Genomic DNA, 23519 nt, shown 5'->3' with positions numbered 1-23519 from the left:
TCAGAGCAAGTGTCTGTTCTGGAAACTCCACCCCCACCCCCGACATATTAGCCGGATTCCACATGGGGAACTACTGAAGACTCAGAGAGGTCTTCAGAAGGCCGAGACGGAGGCCCGACCTCCCATCTTACAGATGGGAAAGGGAGGTCCAGAGAAGGCAGTGACGTAGGGAGCATCTTCGGGTAGTTGGGAGCAGGTGGTCCCAGCCCCCTGCCATGCTCTGCTTTCCTCTGATCAAAACCCTACCATCCACCCTACCGCCCCGAACATCATGCTTCCTCTGCAGGGTGCTGAAGATGAGAGTCCAGGAGCAGAAGGGACGGAGCTTGCCCTTCTGCTGACTCAGCAGGACTCCCCTTAACCTGGCAGGACTGACTCCTGCAGAAGAGACAGGGCCCTCTCCACCTGCCAGTTCCCTAAGCACCTTTGCTTGATGCAGTAGCCACCCCCTGTCCCCACTTAAATCTCCACTTTGAAGGTTCAAATCTGACCCACCTGAATGCGCACTTGGGGTCATGAGTTACCTGAGCCAGTGGACTGTCTACATTACTTTAACGGCATCGAGACACTATTCCCCACACGCAGACATGTCAAGACTCCAGAACTCTTGCTAGGCAGCCTTTTGCATCCTCTTGCTAGGCAGTCTTCTTCGAGGAATTCAGACAGGCTAGGCCCCATAATTATGTCACTAGAACATCAAGATTCGACTGGTTCCATGGTTATTTCTGAAGTTATTGAAAAGGATAAAGCTCGGGAATGCCTGAAAGGATCTCTACTGCAATAATTCATCATCAATAATAATCACAACTACTTGTTAACACTTAAATCATGTGTCTGACACTATCGTAAGCGTTTTTCTTTATGTTCCATCATTTCATTCTTACAGGAACCCTCTGAGGTCAGCTTCATCAGTTTCACAGAGTATGACATGAAGGCTCAGGGAGGGTAAGTAACTTTCTGGACATCACACAGCTACAAAAATGTTGAACCAGCCTGCGCTCCTATGGACCCGCTCCAGACATGTATATACAACCACAGCCCCAGGAAAATTTTGGACATCAGGCTCGCTGCACCACGATTCACCTCTCCCCTGATTCATTTTACAAATAAGGAAATTGAGAGGCAGGGATTTCCCCACAATGAGGTCCAGAGCCATCAAGAGAACCCCACCTGTGCGATTTATATACTGCGACCCAATAGGAACAGGCAGCCCCATTAGAGGTGCCTCAACACTGGCGAGTGGGTTCATTCAACTCCGAAAGCAGCTTCCATGCAGCATGGGGCTAAGAGAAAGCAGGGACCTCACCCCAACCAGGCCAGAAAAACGTCCTGCAAAGGAGGAGGCCCTGCAGGAGCCTCTCCACCTTGCACCCCACTACCATCCCTAATGATCTGGGCCAACATGCTGGCCTCATGGGAGAGCTGGTATGCGGGAGGCAGAGCCCCAGGAAGGTCACCAGTGGAGAGCTTGAATAGCAACGTGTCCAGGAGGCTTCTCAGGGGCTAACCTGCCCCAGTGGGTCTCAGGTCAGCAGATTTCCACTGCTCCCTACAGTGGGGCTCCATCTAGAGACTGTGGCGCTCAGTCCTTCAGGGTGACAGGTGGGAGCAACGACACTGGGCCAGGCCAGAGTGAGCAAGAGGAAGACCCGGGCCTCTCCTGCTCAGGTAATGGGAGTGGCGTGAATTGAGGGGAGCAGAGACCTCACCACACTCCCGGGCAGGACTGTGAGGGCTCAGAACACCTTTGCCTGGAGTCAATCCCGCACAAATTCCCTACGGAAACCCTCCAGCTCAGAAATAAACGGGAGACGACGCCCCAAGGGCCCCTGAGCACCTGGTTCTTCCTGAACCCCTGGGGCTTTCTCCCCACGGCTCCCGGGAGGCGGCAGAGGCGGGAAGGGGGTGGGAGGAGAGTGAAGGACGAGTTGACGCCACCGGCTGGGGTTCCCTTGGGAATCTAAACAAAGACTGAAGTAGCGCCTGCCCCCTCCCAGGAACCCGACGCCGCCGCTTGGCTAGGACGGAGCCCGCGGGGCGGGCGGGCACCCTTCCTCCGGGCGTCTGCGGGAGGTGAGAACAGCTTGTGCATCGGCCGGGGTCTCCCCTAAGCTGGAGAGTCGCGGGGTCTCCCAGGCGCGCCTGCTGCCCACCCGGCTCTCCTGCCAATGCAGGAGGTACAAGCCGAGCGCCAGGCACCGCCTCCCGGGTCCAGCCCGCAGGCCCGACCCAGCCCCCCTCCCCAGCCCCGCGCCCCCCACACCCACGTGGGCGCACCCCCTGCGGCGCGCCACCCCCGGCCGGCCCTGCGCCCCCGGCACCGCGCGCGGAGGGGCTCCCGGGCTGCCCGCACCTGCCCCCGCGCGTTGGCGGCGGCGCCGGGGCCGGGACCCCGCCTGAGCCTCTGCCTCGCCCACATCACCCTCGGTGAGTCGGCGGCGCCCCTCCGCCCTGCCCCCCGAGCACCCAGCGAGCGCTCTGCGCCCTCGGCGAGCCCCGCGCCCCAGCGCAGCCTCCGCGCGCGACCCCGACTCCGGGACCCCCTGTCGTCCACGCGAGGGCGGCACCTCCCCCCCCCCCGCCTGCCTCCCTCCTAGCTCTAGTGGCCAGACGCGGGGACCCCCGAGAAGACAACCGGGCAGTCGCCCTAATCCCCCCGCCGCGTCCCCCGGGGACGAGCGGGTGTGCCTATGCGCGCAGGCCCCCTGCCCGTCGTCTCTCGGGGGTCGCCGCACCCACCCGTGCGCTCCCTCCGCCTCCTGAAGTTCGCCCCGACCAGGTGGCGACGGCGGGCGCCTTTTAGGGGTGCGCGGTCGCGCCATTGGTGGATTTTTTTTAACCGATTTGGAGGGGGGAGCGCGGCGCGGGGGGCGGCGAGAGCGCTCCAGCCTCTGCTGCTTCGCTCCTCGCGCTGCTGCTGCTGCTGCTGCTCCGCGCCACCCGCGCTCCCCGCCGCGCCAGCTCCCGCCGGTCCCCGGGCTCCGAGATGAAGGTGCTGGGACACAAGTTCGAACTGCTGACAGGTACCCCCGCCCGTCCCCGCGGCCGCCCGCCGCGCCGCCCCGGCCGCGCTACTGCCCGAGTTGGAGCGAGAGTGGGGTGCAGTAGCCGGGGCTGGAGGCGGCCCTGGGAGCGGGGGCAAGGACGCCGGCCAACCCCTAGCTGGTGCGCTGCCTGCGCCCAGGCGCAGCGGGGCCCCGAGAGGACTTAGGGCCGCGCCCGGCTGCCCGGCGCTGGGCGCTGAGCCCCGGGGACAGTGTCCGGGCCAGGGCGCGTCTCCCGAGTCTCCACAAGCCCAGCACTAGGCAGGTCCCTAAAAGCAAGCTCAGCCACTGCCCCCCGATCGGTGTCGCTGGTCCCCTAAGAAAAGGAGACCCCTGGACTCCCGACCAGAGGCCACTCTCCCTAGAAGTTTCTTGTTGGGAGTAAAGACCAAGTGACCTGGGAAATAGGGAGCCAAATTGGACTCACTGGGGCACCTAAGCCTTGGGCCCTCTGGAGAAGTGGCCAGAGACTTGGTTGGACGCCCACATCTGGGGTGCCAGTGGCTGGGGGTCCCCGCAGGGCAATGGGCTAAGCCCACGGGAGTGAGAAAGGGAGCAGGGACCTGCAGCCAGGAGTCCGAAGGGTGGGGGACACCCCAGGCCTGGAGCACAGATTGCACAGGTGGTGTCTGTGCTCTTGCCTGAGAGGAGAGGCTGTGGAGCCAGCAGGACAGGAGGAAGGGCTGGGGAGGGGGAAGCCTGGGGATCCCACCAGGCCGCTGCAGGGGCTGGGTCCCTGTATACTGGATGGATGTGAGTTCCAGTAAATGTTCTCTGGTCCCTGGAAGGTTTGGTCCTGTTCCTGGCAGACTTGCTGTCCAGGCGCAAGGGAACAGAACACCGGAGTCCTGTTGCAAGGCAGCAAAGGAGTGCACTCAGGAAACGGTGAAGTCTGAGTGGGGGCGGGAGGGGAGCCGAGAGATTGAGGACAGCGTTTGTATTGTATTCTAAAAGGCAGGATTTCTATTCATGGAGAGGGAGAGGGAGGTGGCATTGCTGAGGGAAGCCTGGACCGTCATTTTGCAGAGGCCCTGGAGAGAAGCTTGAACTGGGAGGGATGTGGAGGCCCCAAGGCCTGGAGTTGGGGGTGGGGGCACATCTGGGGAAGTTTCAGGTTGTGAGTTCCAGTCTGTGCTGCTCAGGGGGACTCCTGGGGGACTCAGAGAGAAGAGAAGGTGGGGGTTATCCCCGAGGCTCTGGAAACTGTGGCCAAGTGCTCAGAAGTACCCCAATCTGAGCTCAGTTAGCCAGGGGCTGACACCTCTCCTTCAATTCCTTGCCAGCTTTTCCTTGTAGCACTCATTGCGGCCAGTGGCCGCCTGACTTCATGGGGCCCTGCACAGGTGGCTGACCGTGTTCCTCCCCTGGAGGGAAGTTTTCACAACCCCCTGGGTTCTCAGAGCCACGCATGGGGGACAGAGTCCTTGGATCCTTGCCCTTCTCCTCCCCAGAAGGCCCTGCAGGAAGAATGCTCACAGGGGGCATGCTTGGGGGGCTCTCGTGGGGGCCCGGGCTTGGAGGCCTTGTGCTCTCATCTTCTGGGCACCGGGGTCAAGGCCTTTTTCCCTCATCAGACTGTTTGCCTGCTTCTGGCAGATGCTCTAAGTCCCTGAACAGGTGAGAACGGGAACTTCCTTCACTGTCACAGGAGCAGGCTCCTCCAGCACCGCTCCCCGGGCCCTGGGTGACGGCTGCCATCGAGGTGGTCACTGTGACCTTCCTTCTCCAACTCCCTCCGATCTCCTCGTCCCACAGATGTAGCTTCCCATCCCAGCCCCTACTGCTGGGTGATTTCAGACAGGTTGCTTCCCATCTCTGACTTCCGTTCTTCCACGTTAGAGACTACGGAACTGCTGACCGTCCCTCTGAGAGCTCACTGAGTCAGCATGGTGACCGGGTTGGGACCTGGCCCTGGTGGCATCTGGCCATCTTTGTGTCCCCTCTGGCCACTGGGGAGCTTGGGTCTGTCTGCACTTGATTCCTCTTCCCTTACATTCATGGGATTTTAACTGGTGTCCCCTGGAGGATAAGGAGAAGGAGCAGGTCAGGGAGTGATTGTCCAGCCCGTCAGCTGTTTCTCAGGGTAACTCTGCCCCCACATGAGCCTCAGGTGATCATCTCACTGACCCGTGTAGTCAGACCTCTCAGTTCTCAGGTATTGATCATCCCCACTTCATGCTTTACAGCGAGGTCAGCGTTCAGCTGAGGGGCATGAGGAGGTGGGTTTCCAGGCTGAGTCCTGGGCTCAGTATCATCCACAGCTCACCTGCTGGCTGCCCCACGCTTCACTTTCCTCACCTGCAGAATGGGGTCACTATGACACCTAGCCGCTTCTTCAGCAGTTAGATGTGAGCATGTGTGGAGCCTGTGGGCCGTGGTGTCCAGCAGGTGGTCAGCAATTGGCAGTGGGAGACAGGCCTGTCGTTCCTGAGTTGCTCCCTCCGTATCCTGGTGTCCTCCCCTCCCCTTTGCTTTGGTCACCCCTGGGATATTCTGGCTACTACTCTGGCTTCTCCTCACAGTCTAGGCCTCCCTGAGTTGTGCCTCTGCGGGATCTGCTTAGACCTCAGCTTCCTGCCAGTGGGACAAGGTGGGACACAACACCTGGGCTTGGGCCTTACCCACCAGACAGCCACAGCTCTGATGCCAGGTGGGGAAATCCAGGTGCCCCTCACATACCGGGTCCCCTGCCTGGTCAGGCCCAGTGAGAACCTGCCTTTGCATTCCTGAGAGAGGCTTGGAGGGGCTGCTTCAGGAGACTCACAGGTGACTGAACCATTTTCCAGATTCCACAAGGGTCTTTTGGGAATCAGAAGATGCGAGGTCTCCTTCTTTGCTCCTTAGCCAATTCTTAGCTTCTTTGAGCCTTGGTCTTCTCATCAGTAAAAGGGGAATAATGGCTCTGTCTCCTTAGCTTCTGAGGACACCAGAACACCTTCAGCCCTGCACGGGAGCTGGGCAGTCCGCAGAGGGCAGGCTCTTGGCTGGGTGATTTTGAATTTTTTAATGTGATGTGGGAAAGTGGGACATTAGTCCGCTTGCAGGTAGGAAGGTGGTGGTTTTGTGCTTTTATACTCAAGCAGTATCTTTCCAAGGTGGCTTGGAGAGAGCTCTAAGAGGGCAGATTTGGGGGCTCTGAAATGGTCCCTTGGGAGCCTCTGGGCTGGATTGGAATTTGGAAACTTTAGAAAATATCCTTGATTATGTGTGGTTAAAAAGCAAACATTTTGCTGGTTCTGACTGGCATTTTGTTGTTAATTTTAATGCATCGAGGATGTGGCTCCCACAATCCCATAGACTGCACGTAAATAGTGTGTGATCGTTGGCAGGTGTGTTGACCCACATTTTACACATGGGGGAAACTGAAGCATAGATTTACTGCCCCCCCATCCCCCCCAGAGGCTGAAAATAGAACCCTGAATCCTCATTGCCATTTCAGTAAACTTCACTGTATCCCTGGGGTGCTGCCATGGGTTTGGGGGACATGTAGATGAGTAAGGAGGGGTCTTCTGGAGGAGAGGTGAGACCTGTGTCCTGGGTGACCTGTGGTAGGTATGGGACAAGATGATCCACTGTGCACAGGGGTAACCTAATGGGAATCCAACTTTTATGAAGTGCAAGCTGATGATGATGCATCCAAAACTTAAAAGGGCCTCCCTGATGGCCTAGGGGTTAAGTCTCCACTATCATCATTATGGCCTGAGTTCGATCCCCAGCCAGGGAGCTGACCCACATATGGCGCAGCAGACCTCTCCTGTATTGCCCGCTGCTCCCCTTAACAGTGTATTTCAGTAAATCTGCCTGTTCTGCTCTGATGAGTCCTCACACAACCCCGTACCTCTGGCCTATACCCCAGTTCTTCTACGTAAAAATAAAAAAAATTTAAAAAGACTTTATATTAAAAAAAACACACTTAAAAATATGTACCATCTGTGTCTCAGCAGTTGAATTTTTAGGAACATATATAGATGTGTGCAGAGGTGTTTGTTCAAGGATGTTTATGCCACCCTTGTTTATAGGGAAAAAATAACTGGAAACAACCTTAAATGCTCAATAACAGAGGTGGTTAAGTAAATGAGGTGCATTCCTACCAGGGAACCCGGGCAGCTATGAAGGGTGCTGCCAAAGGTTACTTGTCCCTCTGAACAGATGTCCTCATACCCATGTAATAAACAGCGGTGATGACAGCTCACACTTCTGTGGCATTTGCCATATGCCGGGCACCATCCGAGAGCCTTCTTTCTGTACATTAGCTCATCCCCATCACAACCCTATGATGTATGTGTGATTATTTCCTCCTGTTCGCAGATAAGAAAACTGAGGCTCAGAGAGGTTAAGTAACTTGCCAAAGGTCACACAGGTGGAGAGCGACTGGGTGGAATTTGAACTGAGATACCATCAACACCATCCAAAAGATATGTCAAAGCAGTGGGTTTTGCTGGGGGAAAAAAATGTCTTTTTCAGTGTATAGATTAGCATTGAATAAAGAATGACAGGACAGCTGCGGAAATGTAACTAGTGATTTCCACTGGTTAATAGGATTATATGTGACTTTTACTTTCCTCTTGCACTTCTGTTTTTCTGGCTTTTCTCAGTGAATGTGTATCGTATGAAATTCAAATTTCTGCTTTTTAAAAATGAGAAATTAGCAAGCGTGTAGAGGAGAGTACTGAGTGCTGGGGTTCTGATGGAACCCACCAGTAGGAGTTGTGAGTTGGGTCAAGTTCAGTGTGGAGGGGGTGTGTTCCCGGAAACTCAGGCAAGGGGAGTCACGCGAGGTGATAATGAAGTTGGCTCCCCATCAGCACAGGAAGAGGAAAGTCGCTGTGGGCACAGTGAGCAACCCGGGCACAGGCAGGGGTGCGAGTGGGTGCGATCGCGTGCATGCCTGCCTACATGCCTGCAGCGTGCGTGACTCCCAACGATGTTCCAATTGAATCCCTGGACCCTGTGAATGTGACCTTACACTGAAAGAGATGCTGCAGGTGGACTCAAGTTGGGGGTCTTGAGAGCTGGAGATTATCCTTAATTGTCCAGGGGAACCTACATGCAACCACGTGTATCCCCATAAGGGAGGCAGAGGAAGGTGGTGCTGTGAGACTCTCAGCCAGAGGCTTGCCTCGCTTATCTCTGCTGGCCTTGACCGGGGGACTGGACAAGGAAGGCAAGGGACATGGGTCGAGAAGCTGGGGAAAGCAGGAGAACAGGTGCCCCCCGAGAACCCGGAGAGCAAGAGTGATGCTGCCCACACATTGCTGTCTGTCCAGTGCAACTGATTGCAGACCTGTGACCTCTGGGGCTTGAAGACCACAAATGTGTCCAGTTTCAAGCCACGAAGGTGGGGCGATCTGTCATGGCAGCCCAGGATGGGGAGGGTGAGGAGATTCCATGCCCAAGTCTAAGGTTTGCAGCCCCCAGGATCCTTCCCTGTGCTGCTGAAACTATTCCCTGCCAATCTGCTCCAGAGGCGGGCTGTGAATGCTGGGGTGGCTTGGGACAGTTTGCCCACATGGGTGCTCTGGGGCCTGGGAGCGGGGCGGGGAAGCTGGTGGACTGTCCTTCATCGGCCTGGAGAATCCTGTCCCATCCGGGGGCTCCGGACAAATCTCTGCCTCACCCATAAAGCAAGAGCTCCAGGCCCACTGCTGGCAGAGCCCTTGGCCCCTCCAGGGCCATCATACTAATGCGGCAAACAGGGATGGGGCGGCGAGGTCCCTGCCGTCGGGTGGTCACCCAGGAGGACACCTTTACCATCACGGCACTGGTTCCTCTGAGGGAAGCATCGGGTGGGAAAACACCTGTTGCTTGGCGGCTGTGGTGCTGCCATTCTAGGACTGTGGGGAGTCCCGCCTCCAAGTCCCTGAGCCTTCTGACCCCACACCTGGGCTGGCTGCCGTTGTGGGGGCTGTCCAGGGACCAGGGAATGGGTGCTGGGCTTCACCCGGTTCCTCCCAACTGTGTAGCATCAAAGGATCTTCAATGTCATGTTAGGTCTCTTGACTGCAAGTGACAGAAGCCAAACTTACACAGAGGGGGAATGTGGGGTGCACACAGCATGGTGGACCTAGAGCCACAGAGGGCAGTGAGGCTCTGTCTCTGTCTCCCCAACTCCTGCGGGTGCAGTTCTTTGGGCTGGCTTGTTTCTAAGTCAGGGCCTTGCTCTCCATGGCCACAGGGCTGCTGGCTCCCAGCCCACCCTACTCGCCACCCTAGGAAAGGACTTCTGTTCCCCAGGGATTCCAGCCAAGGCCTGACCCTGACTGGGGACTGTGCCCCTCCCCAAACCATCTCTGGGTGTCCACTTGGTGTCCACACTCCCTCTCCCAGCTCGCGGGCATTCTCCTCATCTCCTCTCTGTAGGCCCTCTCCAGCCTTCCTCACTCCCCAGCAGATCACTGGTCTCAGCTTCAGGTACCACCACCGTGGGGCTGTCTCCATTCCTTCACCCCACATCTTCCTGGCCCCGGCAGCTCCACCTGGCTCAGGGCTGAGCTCCCCCAGCACTCCTTCCCCAAGCACTCGCTCCCTCACGACTCAGAACAAAACCCAAGTCACCCTGACTGGTCTCTCATACCCACACCTGACCTGTCCGCAGCCCCCATGGGCTCTGCCTCCAGAACCTTCCTAAAACCAGGACTCTCCCCAGTTCCACCACCACCACTGTGCACCAGCCATTAGCATCTCTCCTCTGAATAACGGTAATAGTGGGGATCCCTGTCTCCTTCTTCACCCCCCATGACCCTCTATGGAAATCCTAACACCCCTCCCCCCAAAAAACCCCTCAAAGCACTCACTCAGAGAAAAACCAGTTTCCTAACCACCATCCTGGATAAAGGTTGCCTGCTGCCTTGCTCTTACCTCTATCCTCACCCCCTCTCTCCCAATCTCCCTTGCTCCAGCTACCCTGGCTTCCTCCCTTGTACCTGAGAAGGCCAGGCGAGTGTTTGTCCTGCAGCCTTGGCACCTGCCACACCAAGGCCACTCCCTCCCCTTCTTCATACCTGCCTTTGCTTATATCGCCTTCTCAGTGAGGCCCACTCTTCAGCCAGTTCTGAGGGCATCTCTGGCCCTGCTCTCTGTCCCCTCTCTGACATTGCTTCCCTGCTGACACACCACAGACTTGCAGAGATTTGTTGATTGTTTGCCTCCCCACCATGAAAGTTACACAAAAGTTGAACCTTTTGTCTATAGTGGTATTTTCTCTCCAGTGCCTAGAACAGTGGCTGGCACGTATCTATCAAATCTGGTGAATGAATGAGTGACTTAGGGCCAGACCGTTTGGCCACCCCGGGGGTAGGTCACTCCTGCCTGAACCACATGGCCTGAGGCTGGGGCAGGGGAAGCGTCTCCCAGGGTAAATCGAGGTGCTGAGCGGCAGACGCAGGGCCCCCTCTGCAGACATTGTATTTGAGGCGGGAAGACTTTGGAAGTTGTTTGGAGTCGATTCTTCTCTGCCAGGTTATTCCTCAAAGCACGAATACATTAGACATTTCAGAGAAGTCAGGGACTTTTCGTGAGAAAAATGCCCAGCAGCGAGCTGCTCCACGGGGCTCTCATTACTGCAGACCAGATTGTGTTTCTGTGCTGCAGAAATGCCTTGCCCTCCTCTTTTGAGTCTTGCAAGAAGATCCAGGACAAGTGGATCTTTGCTTCTGGGAAATTGGCCAAATTAGGCAAAGATACACAGCTGAATTGAGACACCTGTGTTAAAGAAACTTGAGAATTTGTGGTAGAAAGTGACAAACTGATCTTCTGAACTGTTTAATGTAGGTCGTTGTTACCATGTCGATACAGTTGTTGTGAGCTTGTGAGGTGCAGGCTAGAAGGGGCCGGCTCAGCCTATGGAGATGGGACCATCGCTTCGTGGATTGTTCTCCTAGATCAGCTCCAGTTCCTGTGGGCAAGCCTCATCCTTTCTGTTTTTCTTTGAGTGCCTTTAGCATATCAAGATGGGTCTCCAAGAAAAAATGACCCAGATTTCGATTACATGACAAGAAAACGAGGATAATAGTAAACAAGACACAAGTGTATTTCCCACTTTCATAAGCTGCATCTGGAGATTGGCCATCCAGACCACGGCTTCTCTTTTTTTTTTTTTAAAGATTTATTTATTTATTCATATAAGAGCTGGAGTACAGACCAGAGGTGTGAGGGGCGAGAGGATTCACCAGAGACAGAGTGGGGAGCAGACCAGTGGATCTACTGAAATACACTGCTGAGAGGAGCTGCAGGCGAGGCAGGAGAGGTCTGCTGTGCCATGTGGGTAGCTCCCTGGCCGGGGATTGAACTCGTGCTGCAGTGGCTGCGGACAGCTTCATAGGCTGCATCTTAACCCCTTGCGCCACCAGGGAGGCCCCCAGACCATGACTTTTCTATGTTTTACTCTGCCACGTTTAGTTTAGTGCCCTGCCTCAGTGTCCAAAATGGCTATTCAGACTCCCACCATCACATCCGTATTCCAGCCAGCAGGAAAGAGAAAGGGTTAAAGAATGGCTCGTCTCCTCCCGATAAAACCACCACCCCAAAGTCACAGGCTTCCATTTACATCTCACTGGCAGAATGTTGTCACGAGATCATAAATAGGTGCTATTCCTGTGGTCCACCTGCCAATCTAAAATACGGGAATTGGATATTAAAGGAAAAAGGGGGAAATAGCTATTGGGGGACAATGAGCAGTCAGCAAAGTAAGACTCTTCCTCTGGCTCCTACGGAAGCTGCCCCATGGCATGTTCTATTGGAATCCAGTTCTCTCTGCCCCTGCTCTGCCCCTACTTCTGCCCCTGGTCTGGGAGTTAGGGGTTCAATATGTCTCAGCTTGATACCTGGAGCCATATTGTGTATGGAAACAGCTCACGCCTTGGTGCTGTATCTCAATAGGCGAGCCACTGAGCCATTTGTCAAAGAATTGTTGATGCGAGTCAACACTGTGCTTTAACCTCTCAGAAATCGGTCTGTTGGCAAGGTGAGCATCAGGACTGCTGTCGTGGGTGTCCCGTGCACACCAGAGCGGGCTGGTTGGGTTTCAGCAGCTTGGAGGGAAATCCTGCCAATGGCAGTGGATGTGCTTGGCTTAGAGCACCAGGGCCCCGCTCAGGCAGCAAAAGCTTCTAGATAGTGATTCGGATACATGGGCTCCTGGATATGAAACTGTTAAGGAAGACCTTAGCCAATTGTTAAGGAAGACAATAGCCAATTATTATTTTGCTTATACCTTTCCTTTGAAGAGTTCACAAGGGCCTCCCCTGGTGGCGCAGTGGTTGAGCCCTGGGCTGCGAGGCTGCCCGCAGCCTCTGCAGTGCCGGTTCGATCCCCGGCTGCTGGGTGAGGGTCCCACATGGTGCGACAGGCCTCTCCTGCCGCCCGCTGCTCCCCTCAGCAGTGTACTTCAGTCCTTCTGCCTGTTCTGCTCCCCGCTCTGGCTCTGGTGGATTCTCTCACCCTCCCGTGCTTCTGACTGTACCCAGTGCTTGTATAAATAAATAAATAAATAAATCTTAAAAAAAAAAAAAAGTTCACAAGAGTGACAGATGCTTTTAAAAATCTGGGTCTAAGTCTAAAAGAGTGAGGCATGCAAGAAAAAAAGGATAGCAAGCAGGAAACAATTCTGAATGATAAGAACTCATGTGAGCAACAACTCTAAAGTTACTTTGTGTGTATGCTGGGGATGACCGAGCCAGCAAAAGTACAGTGAGGGCCACGCTTCTCTCTCCTCCTCCTTCCTCGCCCCTCCCTTACCCTTTCTTTTTCTCTGCCTCTCCTCTTCCTCCACATAACACAAGGCCAAGAGAATCAGGTTTCTTATCATGGGAGAAAAAATTACAAATAAACCAAGGAGGAAATTAGAATGAACTGTAATGTTGCATTGGAAGTAAATAAAGTGGTATAAATTCCAGATTTTATATATATATAATACCAATTTATCTAATTTTATATATATATATAAAATCTGGAATTTATACCAATTTATTTAATATATGTATGGAAGGATATTAGGGAGAGAGAAAGAGGGAGAACTTACACTTTCTAGCTCTGCCTACTGAGACAACCCAAATCAGTGACGCCCAACAGCAAGGAGCACACCTAGAGCTCAGATCCTGCTTTTAAAGAGCCTTCTCCAATGAATGGAGCCAGGTTTCTTGGAGACTTGGTAGATTCCAGGGTGGAGACAGAGAAAATGCAAGATGAGTATGGAACATCCTGGGGCTAAAAAATTAGAAGCCGCTTTAAAAAATGACAAGTGGTTGGTGAAAGGACACGAGGGCCACATTGATGGAACCGCAGTGGCCAAAGTTGGCACAATTTGAACAATGAAACAAGTAGTGATGGGAATGGATGATAACCCGCAGAGGAAAAGAAATAGTCCGAGTGCATACTAAGAAATAAATGACTAAATAAGTAAAGGGAGGCAAAAGGATATATCTGTTTTACAGGAGAATGGCAATTAATAAATGTAGCAGGGATGATGGAAAATGAAAATTATCATTAGGCGAACACCACGGGAATAATTGTAGGCAAGGATCACTGATGGCTGCTAAAATTAGCAGACAAAGGTATGATGAGAAGCAGAATGTTTTCTTGATCTCAGAGTCTCTTCCTACAAAATACTTATGAATGACTAAGGGAAAAAACAGTAACCTCACGCGGGAGAAAACTGGCAACACAATTTCACCAGTGATGAAGTTCATCATCCTCAGTGACAAGACACGTTGACATCAGGCAGCCCCTGTAGGATGCAACCAGAAGAGCACTTCACTTCTGTTCCCTTTTTCCAAAAATGCCTGAACTGGGTCTCCCTGGCAGCCTAGGGGTTCTCAGCACTGTCACCTCCATGACTTTCTATCCCCGGCCAGGGAGCTGACCCACATGGCGCAGCAGACCTCTCCTGCCTCACCCACTGCTCCCCTCAGCAGTGTATTTCAGTAGATCTGTTGGTCTGCTCCCCACTGTCTCTGGTGAATCCTCTCACCCCTGCACCTCTGGCTTATACCCCAGTTCTTCTACACAAATAAATAAAATAAAATCCTCAAAAAAAAAATGCCTGAACTTGGCCTAATCCTAAGAAAAGAGCAGACAGACCCAAACTTGGGGACATTCTAGAACTTTACCTGATCAGTCTTTTTCAAATGTGTCAACACCATGAAAGACAGAATGAGGAACCATCCTGATTAGAGCCAACTAAGGAGGCAGGTACCCCTTAGACTGGACAACATTGGGAAAACAGGTGAAATTCACATGAGGTCTGTACATTATGTAACGGTATTGCATGTGCTTTACTTCCTGGTCTTACTAATTGCATTTTTTCGTGGTTTTTTTAAAAGATTTTATATTTATTTGTAGTGTAGAGGAACTGGGTTACAAGCCAGAGGTGTGGGGTAGGGTAGTGGTGCTGGTGATGAAAGGATTCACCAGAGACAGAGTGGGGAGCAGAACAGGAGGACTGACTGAAATCCACTGCTGAGGGGAGCAGCGGGCGAGCCAGGAGAGGTCTGCTGCGTCATGTGGGTCAGCTCTCAGGCCAGGGATAGAACTGAGGTTGCTGCAGTGATTGGGCTGAGACTTAACCCCCTAGGCCACCAGGGAGTTCCTACTGGTTCTGTAACTTGATAACAGAAAAGGGTGAGTGAAGGGCCTGAGGAAAATTTCTGTTTTGTTTTTTCTTCCATTTTTCTGAGTCTGAAATCAAAAAAGTTAAAAGAGGGGCAGAGTGTTATGTCTTAGTTAGCAGTGTTTTTTTCTGTTCTGTTGGTACATAAAATGTTAGTATGGACAAATCAATAGTATTAGATGTGTTAAAGTCTGCTGAGTGGAATAAAAACCTGCTTTTACACTTTCCCGGCCCAAATTCTTCTTGAGATAAGCTTTGTTACAGTTACCTCTGAATCGTTGTATCTATTTAGAGCTTTTTTTTTCTTTTACATAAATGGGTTTATTTATAAATATTCTGTGACATGCCTTTTGCTCTTTACTGCATAGTTTAGATGCTTTCCTTGCCTGCTGGGATAGAGCTGCCTCAGTTCTTAAGTGCTGCCTGGTGCTGTGTGGTGCGTCCCATAGGTGATCTTACCAACTCCTGCTGCTCCCTGGCTGTCTCCTCTTGTTTCCTCTTCCAAGCTGCACTGCAGCCAGGGCCCTGGCACGTGACTTCTTAGTCTACGTGTGTGCATTTTTCTTTAAGATAAATTCCTAGGGACAGAATAGCAGAGTTGACAGACATTTGCATTTATCCAAATGACCAAGTTGCATGCAAATAAAGTGGAGCCCACTGCAAGTCAAACACTGGCCAAGAGGAGAGCTGTTTCCATGAACTCACCAGCACTGAATGTGATCAGTCTTTTCAGAGTTTGCAGTCTGATTTCTCCGCATATGCCAACTTTACTGTGCTGATGTCTTGTCACTGTCTCCTTCAATTCTTGCCTTTCTCCTTGGGACAGTTGTGGGTCTGTGGGGTAGGGAGTGATTCTTCTTTTTTTTAAAGATTTATTTATGTATAAAAGAACTGGGGTACAGGCCAGAGATGCAGGGGTGTGGGGTGAGAGGATTCACCAGAGACAGAGTGGGGAGCAGAACAGGCAGATCGACTGAAATACACTGCTGAGGGGAGCAGCAGGCAAGTCAGGAGATGTCTGCTGTGCCATGTGAGTAGCTCCCTGGCCAGGGCTCAAACTCGTGCTGCAGAGGCCGAGGATAGCTTCACAGTGCTATACTCAACCCCTTGCACCACCAGGAAGGCCGGGGGAGTGATTTTTGTGTGATTCTCACCTCTAGCCCTGGGCTCTAAATGCTGGCAGGAACCCCCAACTTGTTGAGACAAATCAAAGACCCCCTACCACTCTCTGGTCAACAACTGCTTTGTTCTGTAATATGTATGATCCACTGGTCAACTTAATGGAAGCACTTGTTGAATAGCTTTGAGAATGATTATGGTAATTACTTACATGTTTAACCCTAATAAAGCCAAGGGTTCACATGGTCCAGGTCTTAGCATTTAAAGAAGCACAAATCAGCAACCAAAAGTAATTACAAAGCAGTGCAGTTCCTCTTAAAGAATCCACCCACATCTGAGCCCCCTTCACCACTCTCCAGGTCCCATTTTTCAAGGCCCCTGTTCCCTCTCCTTGCCCACCCTCCCCTTTTTTAAAGATTTATTCTATTTATTTATGCATACAAGGACTGGGGTACAGGCCAGAAGTGTGAAGGGTGAGAGGATTCACCAGAGACAGAGTGGGGAGCAGAAAGGGCAGATCTACTGAAATACTCTGCTGAGGGGAGCAGCAGGTAAAACAGGAGAGGTCTGCTACGCCATGTGGGTAGCTCCCTTGCCTGGGATTGAACTCAGGCAGCAGTGGCTGGCGATAGCTTGATAGCGCTAAGACTTTAACCCCAGAGCCACCAGGGAGGCCCACCCCTATATTTCGAACATTAGCTTCCCCTTTGTGCCAGAAGGCAGGGTCCTCTACCTTAAGACACAAGGAAAAGAAACACCAGAGCTGCACTGGCCACGGAGATACCACATGGCGCAGCAGACCTCTCCTGTCTCGCCTGCTGCTCCCCTCAGCAGTGTATTTCAGTCAATCTGCCTGTTCTGTTCCCCACTCTGTCTCTGGTGAATCCTCTCACCCTCCTGCACCTCTGGCCTGTACCCTGATTCTTGTATAAATAAATAAATCTTAAAAAAAAAAACAAGGGCCTCCCCGGTGGCGCAGCGGTTGAGCGCTGGGTTGTAAAGCTGCCAGCAGCCTCTTCAGCGCTGGTTCGATCCCCGGCTGCTCCCCGGCCACCAGAGGAGGGTCCCACATGGCGTGCAGAACTCTCCTGCCGCCCGCTGCTCCCCTCAGCAGTGTACTTCGGTCCTTCTGCCTGCTCTGCTCCCCGCTCTGGCTCTGGTGGATTCTCTCACCCTCCCGCGCTTCTGACTGTACCCAGTGCATGTATAAATAAATAAAAACAAATCTTTTAAAAAAAAATAAATAAATAAATAAAAAATAAAAAAAAAAAAAAAAAAAAACAATAACAAACACCAGAGCTGTCTTAAGTAGACGGAGGGTGGAAAACAAGACCCTCATCACCTATGTAAGAATATTTTTGTCCCACTCAAATGGGTTCAAGACTCTTTCATGTACGAGGCATTTTTATATCCACTGTCTCTGCTGCACCTCAGAGCTTTCTAGGTGGACAGAGGAAGGCTAATGCTTCCAGTCTGCATATAGACAATCTTTTTTAGTGATCTGCCCAAAATAAAGCTCGGTGGTGAGTGATATAGAGGAAACGTTGGCCCTGGTTTCAAAGTCCCAGGGCCTGACCACTGGGGAGGGGAAGTTTGGATTTCATTCCAGGTGGGCCTGGTTCAAACAATCCATGTTCCTGTTAGAGATAAAGGGGGAAAATTGACAATCAAAAGGACCCTGTGTTTGGCTGCACAGACTTCTGGGGTCCCCACCCTGTGCTCCCAACTCCCTGACAGCCTTCCCAAGGCTTCCTTGCTGCAGGTTGATGGGAATCTCATTTTTTATATAACATCACCTAGCTGCTTTAAAAAAAAAAAAAATGGTCGTTTTCTTAGAAAGAAACTTGTGTGCCACTATCCTGTATGAATGTCTGCTCTGGCCTCTGGTCTGGGGCCCCACATTTCTGGGGAACCCAGGGTGTTCTCCGAGACATCCCCAGCTCCTCTGGATGATGAAGGTTCCTCTCCAGCCCCCTTCCCTGCCACCCCCTCCATCACAGGCCATCTGTCCCTGTACTGCCCACTCTCAGCCTTTTAATAGCATCGCCCTTGGGGAAGATGGTCTCCAGGGTGGTTTTGTAAAGGCCTGGGGTAGGGCGGGGACACTCCAGCACATGAAAGACACCAAGGCCTTTCATGGATTTGGGTGTTCAAGGAGGCAGGTGGCTAAAAATGTCCTATTGGGGGAAGGGTGCTCCAAGGTGGGGGCCCTTCTTTCAACTCCCTACCCAGCTGGATGGATGAATGTGCACACATCAGAGAGGATGGCAAGGAAGGGGGGTGGAGAGGGGAGAGGACTCCTTTCTAAAAATACAGCCCATCTGCATTGTGTTAGCTGGTTTCCCCGGAAACCATTGGGAACAGAAAGCTCCAAGTGGCAGGGAGGTGCGGGACCTGGGCGCCTGGCGGGCAGAGGCCTCCCTGCCTGGCCTCTTCTGCCCAGACAGGAGGCTTCAAAGCGCTGGATTAGCTCTGTGAGGCCTGCTAGCCAGCAGCTCCCCAGCCCAGCCTCCGCACAGCTGGGCTCCAGACTAGACTCCAGCAGGGACCTCCTGGCACTCGTGAGGCACCATCTTTGTGACTCTGAAGGACTGATGCTCCCTGCTTCTGACAGGAGGGAAGAAAGCCAGGCCCAGTTGCACAGTAGCCCTGCCACAGAAGAGGGCTCCAGGCAGGGCCCCGCGCCCTTGGGTCAGGCGACCTCTGTGCTGATCCCTAGGTCTTCCCCTAAGGAGCAGGGATGGGCAGGAGTGGAATATGTGTGTGTGTGTGTGTGTGTGTGTGTGTGTGTTGGGGGGCGGGGGGTTGTATCCTCAGACCAACTACCTAGTAAATTGTTAACTTTACAGGGTAGAAGAGGGTTTCACCCTTAAGCAAGGCTACAAATAGAATAGGAATTGGGGGCCTCCCCGGTGGCGCAGCAGTTGAGCGCTGGGTTGCGAAGCTGCCCGCAGCCTCTGCAGCTCTGGTTCAATCCCCAGCTGCTCCCCGGCCACCGGAGGAGGGTCCCACATGGCGCGCAGACCTCTCCTGCCGCCCGCTGCTCCCCGCAGCAGTGTACTTCGGTCCTTCTGCCTGCTCTGCTCCCCGCTCTGGCTCTGGTGAATTCTCTCACCCTCCCGCGCTTCTGCCTGTACCCAGTGCTTGTATAAATAAATAAATAAATAAATAAATAAATAAATAAATAAATAAATCTTTAAAAAAGAATAGGAATTGGGGGTGGGGGTGGGGAGGAGGCTGGCAGCCCAGGCAGGTAAAAGGAAGGAATCCATCCTCCCAGGTGAGGTTCGTGGCTTGTAGGGTGTGCACCCCATTTCCAGGGCTGGTCCTATCTGCTCCTGCCTCTGGTCCTCACTTTCCATCAGGGCAAAATCACACAGCACAAGAAAGCAGTTGGGGAGCCCTGAATTGCTTTGTAAGAGTAAGGAGTTGTCATTGATCTTCAACCCTATCATTTTTCTTTGAGTGTGTTTTTTCCTGAGTTCAGATTGTGAACCCCAGCTTTCAGTCCTCCATGCTGGGGTCACCCTATTACCTCTGTAAATTGTCCCAGCTGCTGGGTGGGACTATTTGGGTTTCTCATGATTTGGATAAGAATGTATGTTTCATAGCCACCTTTTCTATTTAATAACTTTTTTTTTTTTTTAATTTTTTTTTTTTTTTTTTTTTTTATAGAGGCATGCTTTATTTATTTGTTTGCTGGTTTGTTTGTTTTGTTTATACATGCACTGGGTACAGTCAGAAGCGCGGGAGGGTGAGAGAATTCACCAGAGCCAGAGCGGGGAGCAGAGCAGGCAGAAGGACCGAAGTACACTGCTGAGGGGAGCAGCGGGCGGCAGGAGAGGTCTGCGCGCCATGTGGGACCCTCCTCTGGTGGCCGGGGAGCAGCCGAGGATCGAACCGGCGCCGCAGAGGCCGCGGGCAGCTTCGCAACCCAGCGCTCAACCGCTGCGCCACCGGGGAGGCCCTCTATTTAATAACTTTAAATAGTTATTTCCCCAGATTACTAAATAATCGCTTACAAGCTACTCATCCATAGTTTGTCTAGTGCCCCGTGCATGGATATTTAGCTTTTTCTGTTTATTTTCTTTTTAGAAAGGGCACTCTGCTGAGCATTCTGGTGCTCTCTGGTTTCTTAGGACATTTTCCCAGAGAGAAGATTGCTGAGTCCAACAGTATGAACCTTCAAAAAAAAATTAATTCACTTTTCAAAACTGCGGTCCAGAAAGATGGATCCAGTTATACACCCACAGGCCGTGCAAGGAAAGCACCACTTTTGGTGCATCTTTGCCAGCACGGCAGACTTTGCCAGTTCCATTGGCCAAAGAAAAATAGGATCTTGTTTTCATTTGAATTTCTTTGGCTTTTAGTGAGTTTCCATATTTTCCCCATGATTTTAATTTTTTTTAAAGATTTGTTTATTTATTTATACAAGCACTGGGTACAGTCAGAAGCGCGGGAGGGTGAGAGAATTCACCAGAGCCAGAGCAGGGAGCAGAACAGGCAGAAGGACCGAAGTACACTGCTGAGGGGAGCAGCGGGCGGCAGGAGAGGTCTGCGCGCCATGTGGGACCCTCACCAGGCAACCGGGGATCGAACCGGCGCTGCAGAGGCAGACGGGCAGCTTCGAAACCCAGTGCTCAACCGCTGCGCCACGGGGGAGGCCCTCCATGATTTTAATTCTTTTATGAATTTTCAGTTCAGGTCGTTGGCAGCTTTGCTCATGCTGCATGCTGGTCTCTGCCATCCTGGAAGGCAGGGAGGGGTGGTGGTGCCAGGCCAGGTGGGGTTGGGGTGCGACCGTCTCTGACTCCTTGACCACTGGCTCCTCCAGATGCGTGCACACAGGGGTGTATCCACCCAAGAGCACGGAGGACCCTTACTTTCCAAGCCCAGGGGTCTCCCAGGAACACCCAGCAACTAGAGCCTGCCACACTGCCAGTGTGCCCCAGCCTTCCTCACCCAGGCTGGTCCTTCATGACCGGGTGGACAGCCTTCTGCTCTGTTCCCTGATGTCCGACAGGACCCCACTGTCCACTTCCCACCAGAAGGCTTCTGTCTGTGTCTGACCCAGGGTTTGGCCTCCCATACGCCTCTCAATAAATGCAGAATTTTACTTTTAATTGTTTCAGGGGTCATTCTGTGTTGCTCTCCTATTTTTTGCAATGCATTTTAATTTTTAAGAGGAAAGGATATAAAGACACCCCTGAGCCAAGCAGCAAGCTCTGCAGATGAGGCTCGCAGCTCATGCATGGTGAAGTGGGGCGACGGTCTGTGCCTGGGGACACGAGGAGGGAAAGATGGGTGTGAGGGTCCCTCCTCGACCCCGTAGGTTCAGTGCAGGGCCCGGGCGTCCCCGCTGCCGCAGACCCCAACCCTGTCCTTCGCCCTCCCTCCCTAGGGCTCCTGCTCCACGACATGACCATGGCCGGGCTGCAGGAGCTGCGATTCCCCGAAGAGAAGCCGCTGCTCCGGGGTCTGGACGCCTCTGAGCTGGTGAGTCGCCCCTTCGCGGTCGTGGAGGGGGCGGAGGGCGCCACCTTGTGGCCAAGGAGGAAACGACGCGCCTGCCCTCTGGTTTTGACCAGAGCCAGCTGCGCTGGGTACCCGGGTACCTTGGGCCCCCGAGAAGCCTTGCATGCCCCTTGGATGGCCTGGGTGCCCACAAGACTAAGACGCAGCCAACCTCGCTGCGGCTTTGACCGTCTTTGGAGCTATCAGACTCTTTAGGGGAGTTGTTCCCCTTTCAATGATGAGAAAAGAGAAGCACAGAAAGGTTAACACACATGGCCGAGGTCACACAGCTGTCAGGGAGGGAGGGCACCCTCTGGGCAGTGCTGCCCCAGCAGGCACATGGGGCTTCCTTATTTTCCAGGCCTCTCCTGGTCTGCAGCTTCTCTGTCTTTTCCTCATGAACCTCTGAGGTTCAAGGACAAGTATAACCAGCTGTGCTGCCCTGGGCAGCAGGAGGTGGTTATTTTGGTCCAAAGGACCTTCCCTCCCAGCTCCTGGTGTTAGGCCGAAGCTACTTCCACCCCACTCTTGTTTGTGGTGCCAGGGCGGCACACCTCCCCTTTTCCTGCTGCCCTTTTCTTTCTGTGGATCCCCTGCCTGGAGAATTCTGGAGCATCAAGCATCATGGGGGTCTCTGCTGGTTAGGCCCCCTAGCCCCATTAATTAAAGGTGGAGGTGTCACGAGCCTGAGCATGTAGGTCTCTGCACTGCCCGCCTCCTGTCAGAAGGTGAGCTAGAGATCCACTGAGGCACGTGTAGGGACGGGGCCAGCACCTGCTTCCCCCTGAGAAGGCCAGTCTTGTCTTAAAGACAGAACCTTGAGTTACTTTATAAGACAGATTATCTGAGGGCCTCCCTGGTGGCGCAGGTGTTAAAATCTCAGCGTTATCAAGCTATCGCCAGCCACTGCGGTCTGAGTTTGATCCCCTCCCCAGGGAGCTGACCCACATGGCACAGCAGACCTCTCCTGTCTTGCCCGTGTCTTTCTTTCTTTTTTTAAAAGATTTTATTTATTTATGCATACAAGAACTGGGGTACAGGCCAGAGGTGGGGGGGGTGAGAGGATTTACCAGAGACAGAGTGGGCAGCAGAACAGGCAGATCTACTGAAATACACTGCTGAGGGGAGCAACGGGTGAGTCAGGAGAGGTCTGCTGTGCCATGTGGGTAGCTCCCTGGCCGGGGATCGAACTTGTGCTGCAGTGGCTGCTGATAGCTTCATAGGTTGTGTCTTCCCCTCACCAGTGTACTTCGGTCAGTCTGCCTGTTCTGTTCCCCACTCTGTCTCTGGTGAATCCTCTCACCCCCCGCACCTCTGGCCTGCACCCCAGTTCTTGTATGCATAAATAAATAAAATAAATATATATATATTTTTAAAAGATTATGTGAGGCCAGCCCCCAGGCATGGTCAGGGGACGTGTTATTCACTCAGCAGACCTTTATCTAGTTCAGCACCCTGCTTGTACCGAGCCCCTGCCACCTTCCCAGAGCCTGCAGGAATCCCCCAAACTTCCCTCACCCCATTTGCTCTCTGCAAAGACATCAGGTCAGTTTTCTGCTTGAACTCTGCAGTGACTGCAGTCTCCCTCAGAGGAGAGGGTTTCGTGGGCTGGGTGGTGGCCCTTGAGGACCCATACACCTCATCACAAGAGTTGAGGTGTGGGGCAATGGCGCAGCCCATCCGAGGTGCCGCCTGCTGTATGGAGTGTGTCTCCTCCATGCCTTACCTCGAGAGAGCTCCTCTCCTCCACCCAGCCTGGCAGGGCCCCTCGCTGCCCACTCCCTCGCTCATTGAGCACAGGCCCCTTCACCCATCCTGCTGGTTCTGCCTTCTTTCTTTCTTTTTTTAAAAGATTTTATTTATGTATGTATACTAGATCTGGGGTACAGGCCAGAGGTGTGGGGGGTGAGAGGATTTACCAGAGACAGAGTGGGGAGCAGAACAGGCAGATCTACTGAAATACACTGCTGAGGGGAGCGGCGGGTGAGTCAGGAGAGGTCTGCCATGCCATGTGGGTTGCTCCCTGGCCGGGGATCGAACTCGTGTTGCAGTGGCTGCTGATAGCTTCATAGGTTGTGTCTTAATCCCTTGTGCCACCAGGGAGGCCCCGGCTCTGCCTTCTTTCTGCTGTATCTGGCATCTCTCATTTCATCCCACCTGGACCCTGGGCCAGAGTTTGCCCCTGAATGTCCTCACCCTGCTGAAGGTCCCAACTCGGTCCTCTGTGGAGGCCTGGG

The 23519-nt window shown here is 53.1% G+C and overlaps 1 protein-coding gene across 5 annotated transcripts in view; it reads left to right on the top strand.

Moving 5' to 3' along the window:
- The first annotated feature begins 1994 nt into the window (after positions 1–1994).
- Positions 1995–23519, top strand: part of NDRG4 (NDRG family member 4) — a 39702-nt gene continuing 18177 nt past the window's right edge. Inside the window, exons 1-2 of one of the 5 annotated variants that reach the window (XM_037516446.2) lie at positions 1995–2073; positions 21170–21264. In XM_037516446.2, coding sequence (XP_037372343.1) covers positions 21187–21264 — 78 coding nt within the window. In that variant the 5' untranslated portion in view covers positions 1995–2073; positions 21170–21186. Of the gene's footprint in view, positions 2074–2341; positions 2428–2972; positions 3024–21169; positions 21265–23519 lie in introns of those variants that run through there. The other 4 variants (XM_037516442.2, XM_037516447.2, XM_037516440.2 and 1 more) reach the window with 4 other exon arrangements.

This window comes from Talpa occidentalis, unplaced genomic scaffold (genome assembly GCF_014898055.3).
Source record: "Talpa occidentalis isolate TD23 unplaced genomic scaffold, MPIMG_talOcc4v2.1 talOcc4.17, whole genome shotgun sequence".
Taxonomy (NCBI): Eukaryota; Metazoa; Chordata; class Mammalia; order Eulipotyphla; family Talpidae; genus Talpa; species Talpa occidentalis.
Note: the sequence above shows the minus strand (reverse complement) of the source record. Positions and strands in the feature narration are given on the sequence as shown.